The 18,558-nt window shown below is 37.1% G+C and overlaps 1 protein-coding gene across 3 annotated transcripts in view; it reads right to left on the bottom strand.

The window, feature by feature from the left end:
• The window catches only part of DACH2 (dachshund family transcription factor 2), a 285,743-nt gene that overhangs the window by 62,140 nt on the left and 205,045 nt on the right, over nt 1–18,558 (bottom strand). For all 3 annotated transcript variants that reach the window (XM_065689268.1, XM_065689267.1, XM_065689265.1), the window contains exons 4-5: nt 7,759–7,914; nt 4,806–4,978 (exon numbers count right to left, since the gene is read on the bottom strand). In XM_065689268.1, the coding sequence (XP_065545340.1) occupies nt 4,806–4,978; nt 7,759–7,914 (329 nt within the window). The remainder of the gene's footprint in view (nt 1–4,805; nt 4,979–7,758; nt 7,915–18,558) is intronic.

Raw genomic sequence — 18,558 nt, 5'->3', positions numbered from 1 at the left:
TTTACAAAAGTTTTATTTTATAAATGTTGTAATATATCGAAAGCAATTCAGAATGAATTGAATGCACAGAGAGATATGAAAATAAATATGTTATATATTCTGTAATGAGAAATGTTTTTATACCGAGAAGAATTGTTTCAGAGTATTCGGAGATGGCCACATTTTTCTGGCTGTCAAGTAAATATTATGAATGTGAGTTGTACAGCACACAGAAAATAGCACCTCTCAGCAATAATTACACAGCCCATCTGTATTCTCTTCAGGGAATTTAAAATCATGCCATATACATCCTTTACAAATGCTTTAACAATCCCACAAAATCAGGAGAACAGAACACAAAGAAAGGGAGACTCCAAAATCTCTACTGCATGTCTAGATCACACTGTACAAACAACACTTTGCTCTGTTTATCAGCAGACAAAAATATTCAGCCGGAAATTGTGAATTGTGTAGGGTTGCTGTGAAGTACAAGATTCCAGTTTCCCTCTCAAAACAAAACACTGTTTTTCACCTAAAATGTCCTTTTGGGTTTTTTTTTTTTTTGGAGCAAGGGTGGTGGGGTTTTTACATTTTAACTTTTTTCATCTTGGTTTTCCAGCTGTATTCAACAAATAGCCAGCTCACAATTAGGGACAAATGGCACAAGAGCAGAAAGAGTAAGAGAAAAGTAGGAATATAGCAAGCATGAGGGAATGATGACAGAAGAAAAATGGACACCGTGAAACCAATTTGCAGAAAACTCCTACTCAGAAGCACATCTCTTAGTGGCTCAGAAGAGGCTGATGGAGAGCCAGAAGGAAAGGGAGAGGGAATGAAAAAGAGGAGAGATGGAGGAGGTAGGGTGAGCCATAAGCAAAAGAAGCAATGAAAGTGTAAAACATGTTGGGTGAATAGAACAAGCGCCAAGGAAAAACTGGGATAAAAGGGGAAAAGAGACTCTCAGAACTCTGGGATAAAAGTTTGCTTATTACCTCAGTACTCTTGATATCTAACACAAAAGGGAGCAGCTTAAAGCCCCTGGTTTGGATTTTGTTCTCACAATTTCACAGTATCTCCCACTAACCTGTTTCAAAGGACATCTGGGAAAGTGGCCTTTCAGTACTTACAGTTTCACATACTCATAGCTCCAGAAACTCCAGTTCTCCTTATTCTTTTGTCCCCAAACCTCTCCCTGCCCTCTCTCCCAGCCTTTTGGCTGAAATTGTGCAGTGCAAGCTAGTATGCTTTTAATCACATAAGACTCTTCTGGCTTAACCAGCATAAATACTTTGGAACTGATGACACTACCTTAATACTCCTACAACCCTTCCTGTACATAGCCTGAGGATCCACTGCTCAAGGCCTCTATGGCCAGAGTTCTTATATGAGCATGGTCTTATTCTAAGGTCTGTCAGTGAACAGAAGAGCTAGTCACATTTTTGCTGTGAGGCATCTTCACATACTTGCCATCCACATTACATGCTGTGAGGTCTCAACTCCTTTGGACCCGATTTCATTTAAATGATCTGTTATGATTTAGGTGTGCTTTCAGCATTCTGTTAAATTGGTGTTCTCAGCATACATGTTAACAGCACCTTTATGATAAACTGCATAATATGCTGTGAATGCATAATAATAGTCATGTGATTTGTTACATAATCTATCATCTTCATTATAGGTCCACTGTAAAATAAAAATCTTAATGTTATATAGTTACTGCTCTCTGGAGTTGAGTTGTTCCATAACCTTCAGTGAAATCCTTTCTCTTTTCTGGAAAGAGCCCATCCCAGCTTCGCTTCTGAAGACCTAAGAATATTGTCACCAAGCACAGTTACAGGAATAAAATTATTGGATGAGAGTAAACTACTATATTTATTCACTACTGTTTCTATCCTAAACCATGATTCAGGTGTATTTCAGCTAAGTTCCACCCCAGACAGGCCCTCAAGACCAGGCTGGCAAAGCATTTTATACCTAAGCCTTTTACACAGTGACTGGATGGCAGAGTTCATTCAGCTGAAGAATAGTTCTGGGAAAAAAAAAAGAACTAACACGACAGTAGACACAAGAGAGAGAATAGAGACAGTGGTGAAGTCAAGAGTTACTGTCAAATTTTGTGTTTGCCACATGAGACCCTCCATTATACAGGTTCTCCAGAACCATTTGAGACAAGTTTCAAACAAAGAATCTTTCAGATACACAGTAAATCCCTGAAAGATGGGATTTATTACAGGGGCATTGTCAGAACTGTAGCTGTAGTAGTGCTAGTGGATGCTGCTATAATCACATCAGATCATGTTATAGATGGCTAAGAAGGTTTAGTGAGCCTGGCCATTGTGCCTGCTTAATTTACAGAGTTCCTGTCAGGAAGAAATCAAGTTTCATAGTTGTGACATTTCTTTCTGGAGCACTAAATGTTAACTTTGCTGATCATGCATATCTTGGTAGAACAGCTTATTTCTAAATGGCAAATGTGATATAAAAAGCATAATGACTTCATTCAAAACCTGTATAAAGCAGCTGATTCTCACACCTTTAGGAAACAGGCCAAGTGGTGTTTTAGTCATCAGAGTATGGAAACAGATACACACTCAATATATTCAATTCATTTCTTCCATTTTAAGTAATGACATGAGGTTGCAGTCTATCTAAAACTAGTTATTTTTGTACTTACTAAATGCACTTAAATAATGTTATCTAATATAAGTAATACTGCTGACATAACAACAGTGCCAATGCCTTTCTTTTACCCGTTTTGGACAAGGATTTTGCCTTAATTGGTCATCACTCAGAACTAGATGATTGTACATAAGGGTAGGAAAGGACAAAGGGAGCCTCACACTGTAATAAAATACATTTACTGTTTCAGCACTCGGAACAAACAAGAGGAAGATGCAGCATCACTTGACAGGCAAGAGTAACACAGCAATGGATGCACATTTTCCCTCTGTCACATTAGCTACTGGTGTATTTTCCTTTACATTATGTAGAGGATATAATTCCCATTACAGCGCTAGTGAGACCTACTGTTGCTGTGGAGATATTGTGTATCCTCTAGTGCAGGTGCTGGAGTAAAAATAGCTGTAAATGAGTAACTAGGATCAGCAAGGACCTGCTAAACCTAACTGCAAAAACTGTACTTTATGTTAGAAAGAACTAGCACTGCTTACAAATACATATTTAACCTTAATTTTGACATACTGGTAGCATTTCAAATATAATCAAAAGCATATTCCACTGTTATATTTAAGTTATGATTTTCTCAAGAGGTCTCTGAACAGTTAAAGAAAAGGCCACTGAGTGAAACAAATGGAACCTCAATTAATTTCTAACAATCCAGTGACTTGCATTAACTAATGCATAGCTGGACATCAGAGGTATCACTTTCCCTCTGCCCAGTCAATAACTGTGTGGACATACTGATGATAAGGATTTTTTGTAGATCTTAATCCTAAATAGTCCCTAACTGGACTAAATAGTCCCCCCCTGAATTTTACCAGCCTCCCAGAATCCAAAACCCAAAATGTTAGTCTCAGTATATAAGAGAAACAACCTAAGACAATTCTGGAGATGCTTGGGCCAAGAATAAGATCAGAAGAAAACCAAAGATCTCCACAACCTCAGCAACAGAGACACATAATGTTTTATGCCACTGTAACATAACAGAAAAGATTTGCTTTCTTCTTTGAAAGGATGTTGGCATCAGTAAATACATGCAGGAAAAAGAAATGTGGTTGTGTACTAATTGTTTCTTTCCCTACTTGATGTAGAAACAAAAGTTCATATAATATTAGCAACAGAAGCTTTCTCAATGATAAAATAATTATATTTGACAATTAAGATGTTTTACAATAAAGATATAAGAGATTAATTCAGCAAATCAGTGAGAGTTATTATAATAAACTAACTCGGAATTTTTGGATTCCAGAGTGACGGGGACACATAGGTGTAAATAAGCATAAATATCAAAGCAAAAAGACCTGTACATTCCAGAACAGGCAGCTCTACCGACTCACATATTTAAAAAGAAAGACAAATGGATCAGAGTAACTACCTTCCAAAGGTGACAAAATTTTACTTTCTCAACAAGAAACATGCACTTGCCTGAAAATACACATAAAAGACTCATAAACCCTTTCATTTTTGCTCAATAAGAAGAAGACACACTGCCTTTTAGAGAACACCATAGCACCAGTCCTTCGCATGCACTGATCCTGTATCCTTCTAATTTGAAATTTTCTTAACATATTTTTAGCATGTGGCAGTTCTGCAGCAATCAACACAGGCTTAACATTTTCTGAGCAACCTGCTTTGAAGAGACTACCAGAAGCCTTTCCAAAGTAGGAAACAATTTTTATCCAGCCAGAAAGATATTTAGTGTGGCCAGCAGAGACTGTACTCACTAAGGTATTTCTGATTATTTTCTCTGCTACTAACCTGTTCTGGAATTGCACCGCACTAGAGTTTCTGTTACTTTCTATAGCATTTGGAGTATAACATTAAGTTTGATTTTAAACAACATTTTAGAGCAGCTTTTGAGCTTTCACAGATGCAGCACCGATAATTCCCCTAGTGACTGTTAGTGAGTGCTAGTTTCTGTTTTTAATTACATTACAGATTTGTAGATAGAGCGGATCATCTTAACTTTTTGACTGTACTCATGGGCATTTCCTCAGACTGAAGCACTATCAGGAACATCAGAACAGGTGTGCTATAGGCAGTATAAGCTCTTAGTTATTTTCCTTAAGAAAGTCGCTGTAAATGTTTTTGTTAGCCATGAAAAGCTTTTTTTTTTTTTTTTTCTAAGTCTTGTATGTTACTCTTACCTTTATAACAGAGGCCCCCGCCCTGGAAAGAGGACTGTGCATCTGGGCTGCTGCAGCCATGTTAGCTATTGTATTGAGGTGGTTCATCTGATTCATTGCCATTGCAACTGAAGCAGGAGGTAGGCTGACGGGAAGCAGAGGGTGGGGCATCATCATGAACGGCAGGTCTATCCCTAGAAGAGAGCATGGACAGGTTATGTGTGTCGGTCCTTCATTTTATAACCCAACACCTTCATTTTTAAGACTCTGAATTCTACTGGAACACTGATTAGTCAAACTCAGTATTACTGTGTTAATAATTTTGATGTTACACAGGGATTTGCATGCCAGAAAAGGCTGTATGATTTGCATTACCTGTAAAGTAACACAATACTAGCAAAATGAACATACAACTGTGTAAGTTCAGAGATCTCTATTGAGAGCAACAAAGAAAAAAAACCACAAAAAATGCAGATATTTGCATATTCTTTCTGTTCATCCAACTAATATTTATTAATAATTTTACCTGACAATATATTCCTACCAAGTCCTCTTACTTGAGCACTGAATTCTTAATTCACATACACAGCAATCTGAGACTAGATTTTTATATTAGGACAATTTCTTGAATACAGGAAGCTGAGGGTTGGACTACAGATAGTACTGAACTCTTATACAGAAGGTCTGCGAAATGAAATATGCAATGAGAGGTTAAAATAGTTGCCAGAGGTTTATTTAATTTCCAAAAAGTCATTTTAAGTTGTCTTCTGCTACGGATATAAAACAATTCAAGAAAGTACTAAATTCATTTGGATCAACTTGCAGATCTTGACATTGCCAAAAAGGTGATGTTACTGCTACCAAGAACTGGATTCTCATATTTCATTAATATCTACTTCAGCATGTGTATTACTTGTTGTATTTAGTAATTACTACAATGGAAAGCAAGGCCAAGACATCAATCCACTTAAAAAATTGTTTTAGGGTTATTTTACATTTAAGAATTCATTAAAGAGACCACTTGAAGCTACCCTTGGGTATCCAAAATTATTTTTTCAGAAAAAAGAGGGCCCACTCACCCAGAGAAAATGTAATTTTTCTACATGAAATGTAGATTATAAATTCTCATTAAAAATCTCAGGTACAAGTAGTGAATAACATAATAATATAACTAGTCCTAACCATTTGCTATTGATGTTAATAATTTCTAAAAGTTTTTCAACTTTTGGCTCTATCTTAACTATTCTAAATGAGAAGACCAGTCACTATTTGGGTGTATGACAGAACCCACAACAAAAAATATCACTGACTGATATAGTTTATGTTATTTCAATATGATTTGACTACAGCGATATAAAACCACCACTGTGCCCACCACGAAAGGCAAAAACGTTTTTATTCTTAGCTCCCACATTATTTCTGTTTAGTTTATCATGATCAACAACTGTGATGTCTTATGATTCACTATATACTTTATATGATGATCCACGCCAATATTAATTATGATAAGTAATATGCAAAGCCCACATACATCTCCCTTCACTTTAAACCATACTGAAAATTCCCTTCAGTGCTTACATCCATAAGCCTTTGTTCCCCTGCATGTCTCCCTTAACAGCCCAATAATCTTTCCTTATACTCTATAGAGTTCCAAAACTCCCAGACACCATCTGGCCACATTGAGTTGTATGTCTACTTAAAGTCCAATTGACATGCAAACTAAATGCAAACTACAAACAGAATTTAACAGCACATCACCAGTTTTAAGACACAATCCGTCAAACATTTCAGAGGACTATGAAGAAAATATATCCTACACTTGCAAATCATTGGACATAATGTCTGACATTCAATAAACCCTTTAATGGCCTATAGACATTTGCCTACTACAAAATCTACTGGAAAATAACTTTAAAGTTTTCTTTAACTGCAAAGAACACAATATACCTGTATGCAAAATATATACACGTATAGAATTATACAAGAATCTAAAATGACAGAATAAACCACAGTGATCTTGGGTCCTATGATGTAGTGATTCCTAACTACTGACACTAACACAAAATGCCCAAGTCCATACCTTCCCATGAACAAAGCAGATCCATATTGTAGGAGTCATTTCAATGGCTTTGCTTTGTTCAAGTCTGGAGCCCTACACAGGCAACAAAAAACTATCTGCTCCTAGAATTGCGTCATTCCTTCATTAAAATACCGAAAAATCAACTTTCAAAACTCTGAGGATGAAGAGCTTAAACAAAAAGAATTAGAGACAGTGAGACTTTTGTTTTTCATCCATCATCATCTGTTAGAATTAAGTCCTCACTAATTTTTAAAATATTAATCCTTGACATCTTTCTTGGAATAATTTTCCCTTCCTTCCCTCTTTGGGTGCAAAGAAGGGGAATTGCTGCCTTTGCACCCACTCCCTTCCTATTGTATAGGAGAGAAAAAGGTTTGAAAGGGAGCTTTACGTTCCAAATCCAAACTTCATCTGTGTTATTTTGTTCTACTTGCTTTGGATAGCTGTGTTCAATGGATAACCTTGCCCACACCTGGCAGGTACAAGGCAAAACAAGGCAGAGGGACTGCTTCTGCTCGCATTTAACTAGACATTTTGCATATATTCCTGACTCTCATATCTTTATTTGGTGGTCAGCATTTTCACTTGGAAGAGAATTTTTTTCACATAGATAAAATTTTAAGCAGCTTTATGGCTATTTTCCCTTCAACCCAGGACACGGAAATGTCAATTAAGGACTGACAGTCCCCAACCCAGCAGTGGGTGGCTGTATCCCAGTGGGTGGCTATGACATCATGCGCAAGTGCAGCAGACAATGAGAGGACTGACCCTCTGTCAACTCATGTGCCTCCCATCCTTTTCCCCACCTCCAGGATGCTGGGAAGGAACGCAAGCCCAGCCTCCAAGCAGAGCTCCTTGTACTTCTTTTCCCCCCTCTAAGAGCACAGTACATACTGTTGGTAAGCAGGTGATTCTGCTGGAGAGGACTGAGTGGGTGTGCACTCCCAAGGCTTGACTGCCCTGACAGTGTGGGATGACCAATGCTGTGCTGTGATCCCGTTGTGATGGGAGACTGAAGCTTGTCTTTATCCCAGGAGGATTCACTTCCACCTGCAAAACAGGGTACAAACAAACCATAAATGGCATCTACTTTTCTTTAAAAGACATTTTGCTTGGTTAGCAGCAAGCTAATACTCTTTGCATGGCTAAGCACCAAGGACAAACACAGCACCTGAAAGGACACCTGAAGATTTTTTAATGAAGTAATAAATACACATCAGGCAAAAAATATTATTAGAAACTTTCAGCATCACCTACCTTCATAGTTTCTGGAAACAGGAAAACCTAAATGTTTAAGGATAAAATCATCCAAGTAAACATCAGTCACAATTAAGTAAATAAGGCAGAAAGAGAACATCTCAGACACTGAAAACTATTTCCTGCTATCACAGGGAATCAGGCCACCCAGTCCCTGCCAGACACTAATCTGTGTCCACCCTCGGGCCTGTCAGGTCTCTCACTGTTGTTAATCTTACTGGAGGGTCACTCAGCTATTCAATTCCTCCGTGCTCGCAAGCATACTAGATTAAATTCATCCCTGAACAGGTTACAACAATTTACCCTGCTGCTACATTATCTTTGAGCTTGAAGAGCTTTCCCTCCACTGCTGGGTTTGATCCTGGGGATGTCCTAAGTGAAACACTTCACTTTGCTAGGTAAAACAAGCCAGGCACTAGGTTAGGCTTGGAAATAATCAATATTCAGGAATTTAAATTTAAAGAGTCCAGATATCTATTATGCATAGTAATTACTGCCTACAACAAAAACAGCATAGCAAACTAGGCACTCATGTTTGGTCTAGAATATTTGTTTGGACTTCTGAGGCAATTTGACAGATCATAGTTTTCTTCAGTATTACACTTACACACTTGAATAACAAGTTCCTTTTAAACAGCAGTTAAGCAGACCATGTTAGTGAATTCTAAAATACATCTGGTCCAAAAAACAAGCCACCTAAAAAGTAACATTAAGCACTGCTATAGTTAAAAGATATTTTCAGTACACTCCCATCCCAGATACACCCACATTTTCAACTAGATTATAGATTGCTATGAAAATGCCTAACTGCAGTGTTGACTTTGTTTTGGGAACAAAGAATTAAGAACAAGAATTTCAATAAGAATAAGTAGATTACTGTGATGCAGCAGATAGAGGCAGAGGCAGCAAACAAAAAACATATTAACTGAATACGAATGTAACAGAAAAATTCCATTCTTTGTGACAACACTTGGCTAATAAACATGATTAATACTGCTACATGCAAAAGTCTGAAAGATCAATGATTGAGAAAAAAGGAAAACACTCCATCACTTTAGCACTATGTCCAAGTATGAATTACCTTCCTATAAAAGATTTATAATTTGTGAAATGATGAGAAATACACTGACAAAGAAAGAGACGCTAAATTACGTCATGTGATATAATACAACATGGCATAGTGCAGTAATTAGAGGAACTACTACAGTTAAGGATGCGTCAGCATCTTTGTTATTTAATATACTGGTATATCAGCTCATTCAAATAACATTTGATTGCTACTTAGTACAGAAGTTGTTCTTTCTGACTCTTGTGAAACACAGGTGGTATTATTTGGTAAAGTATTTTTCAAGTTATATGTGTAATTTTGAAAAGATTTTCGGAGGAAATGCTTAGAGTTTGGTTTTACCAAATGAGCTTTATTTTTCCCCATGGGCTTCTTCAGTAAATTTAACGTTTACATTTTATTCTTCCTCAAAAAACATATGACATGCACCTTAGTGTGACCTTTTTTTGCCTAGAAACAAAATTCATACATGTAACTTCATGTATCAGGGCAGACACCACAAAAATTAGGCAAAAATCTCTAAATCTAAAGGTCTTCTTCACCCAGTTGTTTTTCTCCAATACCCAACCCCAGGCACAGATGGTCTAACCAATCAGCTCACTTACTTACTTCTGGAAGTTTCCCTTCTCTTTCCAAAGCCTTGTGCACCTACCCACCATACTTCCGTAGCCCTGAAGCTGCAATATCAGAGTGCCCTACCAGCTTTCTGTGCCTAGATTTAAAACTGATGCACATTCCATAGGAAAGCACAGTTACTCCTATTTTACAGTTGGAGAACTGCACTGCGAAAAGAAGTGACTTGATTAAGGGAATACAGGAAACTTCCAATGGAATAGGAAACTGAATTTAAATCATGTTGTACAGTCCAAATCAGTGGACCAGTTTTCCTTACAGATGGGGACAGTAATAACTTTTTTCCTGCAAATTTCACTTGTAAATCTGCTCCAGTATTCACTGCCAGCAACACAAGAATAAATTGCAACACACTTATCTCTACAGACCATTCCTGTATTCTTATGTTCCCTATCACTTCTCCTTAGAGAAAGTAAAAAAATACTGCTGAGCACATGGTGTATAATAAAGGAGCATGTTAAATGAAATGTATCCTGTAGTCTGCAGTATACCACAAAGATAACAGCTTCACCATTTAATCTGGACTGCATATCCTATGCAGTATCAAGCCTCTTAAAAAGAAAATAATAATTAGAACTTCTTCTTACCTAGAACTGTTCAATTGTGAAGTGGTTTATAAGGGCAGTATGATTATTTCCAAGTGGGAAGTTGAGGTGCAGAATTATGAAGCAACTTCCTCCATCCTACCTGGTAGACTAATGGTGAAACTGGAAGAGCAGTCAGATCTCATGGGTCCTGCTCCTGTGCTGTATACCACAAACACTGTCAACTCATCCTATCCACAGCTGCTTTGCACAGCTGAAAAGGAATAGTTTTAACAGAAAACTTGCATCCTTCCCTGCATTATCTATTTCTGTAAGAAAAAAATTACATATAAATTAACAGCAAGCCAGAACTAGATTCACATTATAAATCAGATATGTAAAATGCAAGCCTGTGGTAATATACTCATTCCTCTTACTGTCACACAGCTTTTAAAGAAAGTATTTATTTTTGAGCATACACGTTTTCTTATTTAGGAACACAGCTGTCAGCATTTTTTATCAGCAAATACTTGACATATATGCATATCAATGTATATATTCAAACTCTTTGTTACCGTAACAGTTAGAAGCGAATATACCTATAAAAAAGTAAATCCTTCTTAATACTTTAAATTTAGGTCTAGCCACAATTTTTCAGGAGATTTCTGTTCATTTTCAGTTTTTGTTCAAACAGGTATGAGGTAAAGATGTCATGTTTTGATTCTAAATGCTGGCTTTTGTATGATGAGCTTACGGCTGAAACTGAAATGAAACTTTATAACGTCAGTCACACCATACACCACAGAGAAATAGACGTATGGGAGCTCAGTTTTCTTCTCTCATATTATTCCAAAGGTTTGGTTTGAAGAAACTTGTATTAGGGAAGAAAACAAATTCTTTGTCCATACTAAGCTAGTGAAGGATCTCATTCTTTTTAATATAGGGGTAAAGGAGTCTAAAACAATGATCCACAGTACTATAAAAAGAGAGATGGACTTCAAGTGATTGATTTTAGGTATATATGAAACAAAAGGGGAAAAAAATACATGCAACAAGAAAGCAAACATACAACATTAAGGAGAATGAAATGACAGCAATTGGACTTCCCTTCTTTAGATGAGGGGAAATGTAACTTTTTGTTTAAATGAGAAAAAATATCCCATTTTAAAATATTAGTAACTTGATTCATAAGTGCCATAGGAATATTATTAGAGCACTCAGAAGTCTGTTGATTTGTCAAAATGCCAATACATCATTCATACGCTTTACAGAAAGCTTTATGTTTAACACTATTACCCACTACCTGTATGACCTTCTCTCCAATAGATAAAACTAAAGGACAAAAAGGTAATTTTTCCTTATCTTGTTTGCATTCTAGTCAATCTTGTCCCAAACCAGATTGTACTCAGCATTAAAAAAGGGCAAGAGAGACGAGAACCTCCATCTTCCAGAGCTCCTGATGACTGTCAGAAGCAAGCACACTGACTATGGCTTCCTTAATGTAGCCATGCTGAAGTGAGAAGAAAAAGGCAGAGATATTAGCTGTCCAGCTTTCTAAAGGGCTGCAGAAAGCACTGGCTGCCCAGCTGAAGCAGCTGAAAAGAAGCCTGGCCTGCTTCAACCACCTGGGTTCAGGCCACACAGATGTGTGGTGCACACTTCTGATCTCAGATTTGCAGCTAAATGCACAATGTGGATGGAAAAAAAAAAGCCTACCTGACTGCACCATACACAGTCACCTACCTGAAACACAGTGCCTGTTTTGTAGGGCATACATAAAGATGGACTTTATATGGATTTGATAAAAGGAGGAGTATATTTAACAATTAAAGTCTGGTATTTACCCATCTTAACTGGTTATTTGAAAGCACCTACAGTTATCAATGCATGAATTACACTTCTGTTTAACCAAGGAGAAGCAAAACTAATGCAACAAACCCCAGTCCGTTCACTCCTAAATTAAAATGTGGTGAGAGGTAAGCATTCCCTTAATGTCATTTTACAGCCCAGCAGCCAAATCCTGTATGTCTCTCTTCCCACATCCCTATGAACAGTGAATTCGGATGAGTTCAGATGCACAGGGAGTTAAATCGTAGGTAACATAGACGAATAGGTAAAATCAGCCTAAGCAATACACGCGCATGCCATCGATGAAATCCACTATAGTCACAAAGCCTCTGCAAGGTTATTTACAGTCCTGTACATGTCTGTAAGCAAAACACCTCTGTTTAAGCTTCATTTTGTTTAGTTGAAGGAAATGCAAGAGATAAGATCAGTTTCATTTTTCTTAAACTGCTGCTACTCACCCACTTTAGTAATTTTATAAGAAAACTCTTAAAGCGCCACGTTTTCTAGCAATAAACCTCTCTCTGCATTTCTGTTCTTCAAAGGAAAATCAAACCAACTGGTTTTGGTGAAGATATGTTCGTGATGATTAAATTAGTGTCTTGTTTTTGAGTACTGAAAGATCTCCAGAAAGTAATCAAAGTCCAATTTGGTGACAGTTTCTTTTCATTTGGTTTCAAATTCATTTTATCAGCCTTAAAACTGTCTGGTCTGGCTAAATGAAAACCACTCTGTCAGAGGTACCTTTGAATTGAACCACCACACTGCTTCAATCTCTGTCATTTTATTTTTTTGCTGTGATACATTTCTGAGGAATTGAACTCAAATTGTGAAAAGCAATACCATCTCCACTGCCCAATTTTAGTCTAAAATTATTTTTTAACTTATTTTTCAAGCTGTTGGGCATATTAAAAGTAACTTCAGCTGCAAAGGAAAAAGAATTCAGCGCACTGCTATTTCAGCACTGAGAATATCAAAGTATTTATCACCCCTAACTTCTTTTATAAGTGTCCAGCACACACAAGGCCTTCGAATTTTTTTTTTTTTTTTTTTTTTTGCTTATCTAGAAGCCCAGTACTCCTGAAACAACATAGGCCTATTTGCCAACATTCACAGCCCCAGTATTTTCAGGTGTCCCAGACTATTTGTTTTTACCAATATCCTTATCTCACCTCAATACTGGGAAAAACGGCCACTTTTTTGGCCTGCACAGAATATCCTCTGCTGAAAATACTTCAGCCTACATACAACGTTCCATCAACTCTACTCATGGTATCAGCATATGAATATCCAAGGAGAAGAAGAACAGGTAGAAAACAATTTCTGTCATATTTGATAAATGGAGAGTCTCACTACAGTAAGGATATGAAGATGCCACCCAGGTTATATGCCAGCTAAACTCACTTTCATGTCAGAAAAACATAAAACCGCTCCTGGTCAGGATTATGACCAACTTCTGTCCCTCATATTGGCAATAGATGATGTTATTTACGGAGACCATGCAAGTGTGGACAATTTTTGTGGTCCCAAATAAATTTTTTTACTTTAAATTAGGAATGAGATTTTTAATCAGCCCTAAGAGCATGACACCTACCTGAAAATCTAAATGGAACATTTGCAATGCATTTAATGCTTTAATGCATTGATTTGTTTAGCTGTGTGTATTCAGCTCTAGCAACTTCTGGATTATGTCCTTCACAAAAGCCATGGAAGTGTGCAGGGTAAGATATTAAAACTCAAGAAATCCAGTGATGGCTTTACTGGGCTACTTCCAAAAACTTATCAAGTGGTTCAGCAGATGTAATTACTGCTTAGCCCTGCCAAAGCTTTGAAATGTGCCCATTAATTCAGCAATTCCCAATCTGTCCATCAGTCAGTCATACTTAAAAAATATGTCTGTCAGAACTTAGGTGAAGTAATCTGTTGATAATTATACAATAAGAAGGCATCTGAAATCTGAATATAATTTCTAAACTCTGAAAAGTCTTAATGACAGCAAAATCAAAGTTTATTTCACAGCAAACAGGATACTGAAGATAAGTGGGAATATGTCAGAATATTTGATGCCAATTTAATTATGAACAAATAATTCCAGGAAGATAATATTTTAGAAGATAAAAGCACAGACATGTTTATTTAGGAACCTAACCATCCCTCCCAAATCATCAATTGCTTCCTTTAAAATTAAAAGAGAAAAAGAAATAAGGTGGTGGTAAATACAATGTGCACTGTAGTTCCTACATTATGACTGGTGATTATAGTGCTAAAGCACAATACCAGAACAATAAGGCAACTCCTTACTGCCAGTTACCTTGGAAAGCAGCAATGTCCTGCAATGGGCAGTACAAAATCTGCTCTCTCTCTCTTTCGAACAACAGACTGAGTTATGCGGCCCTTCAAATTACATACATGAAAAGGCTGATGGATACTAACATACGGCAGAGTGTTTTCTCCTACTTCCTAAGGCAAGTGTAGAGAAACTACTGGCTGCAGCAACAAAAACTTCTGGGCATAACAGTCTTCTGTAGACAGCTGCTAAAATGTGAATGACCTTTTCCTCATGTAACCAATATGAACAAAATGTGAAAGTGTTGCAAAATGGATAAAAAGACACAGGAAAAAAGAGAAAATGCAGTATAATGTAAGAAACTACTTTTATAAAAATACAAACTGCTCAAAGAGGCAAGATCTCCATTTAAACTCAAAATACCAAACAACTTAAACCACCAAAGCACCCCATTGAAGTTAGATTTAGCAAGAGGAAATGTCGTCTTTCTAGATGCAAACTATTACAATAAATTTTCATTAAAATGCCGGAATATTCAAAAGCTCCACTCAAAGTGTGTGGCTTCCAAAATGGAAATTAGTCATGGTATTTCAGGATGGAGGAATAATATAACTAAAGGAATAACGGCTCCCAGAATTACTGCATACAAACAGCTACAGCCCATCCACTCTAATGCCTTGTCTCCAACATGGGCCAAAAGCAATCCTTACTGAGGAGTTTAAACACAGAGAAAACCTATAGTGACAATTTCCCAGAATACTCTCTAACAATTTATGTGTTAGAAACTTCCAAAAGCAGAGGTGTCTTCTTTGAATTTAATAACCTTGAATAGATTTTTTTTTTCTATTAAATGAATGTTAGTTTTCAGCATCTACAATATCCCGTAGCAAGAAGTCCCACAGCTTGCCTATGCACTGTATGAAAAACTACCTTTTACTATTTGGAGAGGTTTGGGGGGTTAACTCGACATTTGCTGCCTTCTTTTGATGTCTTCTAGTTCTTACAGTGGATGAAACAATAAGTAATAAAACCCTATTCAGTTTCTTCTATACAATATACAGTATTATTTTTGGAGTTGATTTAGAGTTAAAACCTGAACTTTCTTTTGGAGCTATGTCAATGTCAGAAGCATATGCAACCCCTTTCCTGAGAGATAACAAATGACCTCTATTTTCTAATGTTCAGGTACTGTTGTAGGAACCTCAGCAAACCATAGTCAGCAGACAATGTACCTTTCCATTCTCACTGGAAAGCTGGGCCAGGGAGACCGTACTCCTGACAGCATACAGACTATGCTTTAGACAAAAGAGGGTTTACAAAAATCTGCACAGATCATTTTTTCGACAGACATGATGGTGGTGAACTCAAAACAGAGGACAACCATTAATTGTCCAACGCTATTCTGAAAACAAAATGTTCAAAACTATTTTGAAAGGTTTACGATTCATTCTTGCACAACTGATCTGCCTCAAAACCACAGCAGTGCACCAGCTACTAAGGAGAAAAATGACTGCTACTGCTGAACCCAGGATGCTCCTGCACTCTAAAGGGTTATTGTTCACATTTTTAGTAATTGGCTTGTAACCCTATCCCTATTTATTTTCTTATACAAAGATAACAGTACTGTACTAGAACATGGTATCCTCGTTAAGGACCACCAACAAAAAAAATTAACTCTCTCCTACTGCAAAAGCAAAGTCTGCTGTCAGAAACGTGTGTTTCACAGATAGAAGTAAGGTCAAGATTTTGGTCTGTCATGTTTTTGTTACTGTTCATGATGCACAAGCCAGAAACAAAACAGCTTAACTTTCAGATCTTGAACAGAGTTTGTAGGGCTGCCTGCCAGAAAGGATGAAACATACATCCTCCTAAACACAACAACTGCAGCCAGCAAGCAAGGAACTAGGATTCAGATTCCGGTGATGATAATCATTGACCCTTTACTCTCCACAAACCAAGTGTTTTCTGGTTTTGGTGGTTTTTTTACTTACTATTTTCCCATGTTTAACAATTTACTGAAACAACCACTGAGATGCATGTATTGCATATTTTGACTGTAACTAGCCAGATAGTTTAGCTTGATTTTGAGAGACTTTGAGAACATCTTGCCATCCATGGCAGATAGTTACCACCATGGTTCAAAATCAGATCATTCAAGTTTTAACAATTTATCATTTACTGTTTCTTTTAAATAATTATGAACAGTTCATGTTACAAGTTGTAATCTTCTGAGTTAGTATCTGTAGTGACATAAATGAATTATTTCTCTATAATATTTTCAAAAACTCCTAATATTGAAAGAACTCAAACATGCAAAATATGGCTTGAAAGAATTAAATAATTTGTGGCACCTCCTACATATACATCTGGACAATATTCCAAACCTCTGCCAACTTGAAGCCCCTACACAGAACTTTGTGACACTGAAGATTTTAATAGAGAATGAGAGGTTGCAAAAGGGATATCCAGCATCCTTTTCTGTTCAAACTGAATGACTGTAGAAGCTCTCCAATGAGATTTTACAGCCCTGGGTCCCATGAACGATCAGTAAGTGCTGACACTTGCACACTTTCAACAAGCTGTGTCAGTACAAGGAACATTGCCAAGGTATACACTAATTCTGAAGATGCACCATTTTTTATACCTGGCATTTGATTCCTTGCACTAAGTTATTACTGACTTCCAAAAAATGCAGAATGCTGCCAAAACCAGGAGAGCCTGAGAGTAAACCTAATTCACATAAAAGGTCAGCAGTGAAATCTCCTGTGTTTCACTTACTTGCAGCCTAAAAATAACACACAAAAAAATCCTGTACTATACTAGCAGCCAACTTTGTACTTCCTTTAAAAATCGCTTTCATTTTTGCTTATAGTAATAACAGAATACATACCTACCACAGCACTTGGACATCTTACAGGTTCAATCTATCTTTGATTTTCAGAATATTTGTCTCATTCAGCAAACCTAGTCATTAGGTTGCTCTCATTTAATCTCTAGTGCAATTCTCAATGAGTTTCAGTGGGAGTTTTACATTAGCTTCTCTAAGGAGCAGGATCAAACCTCTAGAAAAGACTAATAGTGCCTAACAAACTATTCAAGAAAACACAGCCTAAATCTGTTGTGTGTATAGGATATTCCATGTCTTGATAGCTCTTTCTGAGGCACACAAACCCATAACTAACAACTATAATCAGAACAGACATTATTAAAATGTTGTATTAATACCAGATGAAGTGAAAATATTTCTGAAAAAGAAAAAATAAGAAGCTTCAGCAACAAAATACAACAGCACAGTGCCAAGCTAAACCTAACTAAGCTTGAGGTTTTGGACAGGATTCATTTCTGCTTGTGGTATAAGTATGCACCACCTTGATTATCATTTAAAAAAATATTGACAGCTTGCCTTCTCATACCAATGCCTAGTAACAAATTCCAAATGTTTTGTCACATTTCTTGTGAGCAATGCCATCTGCCAGAGGTGGCATTTCATGGCTGTTTACCCTGACTCCCTCCAAGAATTCATCTGCCACTATCTAATGCTGCCTGAATAAAGGGGATTAAGACTCTGATGCAACAGAGACTATTGATAATTTGGTATAATTGGGAAGAAATGAAGATAAATGAGGTTGAGGATGGAGAGGCAATTAGTTGAGCTGCCTGTACAGCTGTGTTCTCGGCCTAGCTCCCCTGGCCTTTTCTTTGGTGAGGTATGTGCAAATTAAACATAATGACAAATACACTCTTCCCAAAGCTCTTTAGTTTGGGAAGCTTAAAGATATGATTTTTCACTTCTGAGATTCTAGGCAGTTTTCAGTTAAAAAAAAAAAAAAGAGAGGGAGAGAGAAACAGCCATACTCACTGTTGAGATTTTTAAACAGCAACGCACTTCGTAACAGCTACAGATAGCATTGATTGCTCCACAAGGATGTCTTTGATACCTGTATTTGGTGTCTTACTCTGTAAACACCCTCTATCCATTTAACTGGTCTAACAACCACTCCAGAACATGATCCCCCTGCCATATTGATTCTTCAATGTGTAGCCCTACATTTCGCAGCTGGACCTCCATTTTAAATTGTGCT

Source organism: Lathamus discolor, chromosome 9 (assembly GCF_037157495.1).
Source record: "Lathamus discolor isolate bLatDis1 chromosome 9, bLatDis1.hap1, whole genome shotgun sequence".
Taxonomy (NCBI): Eukaryota; Metazoa; Chordata; class Aves; order Psittaciformes; family Psittacidae; genus Lathamus; species Lathamus discolor.
The sequence above is the reverse complement of the archived record's forward strand: the minus strand, read 5'-3'. Positions and strand labels throughout refer to the sequence as shown.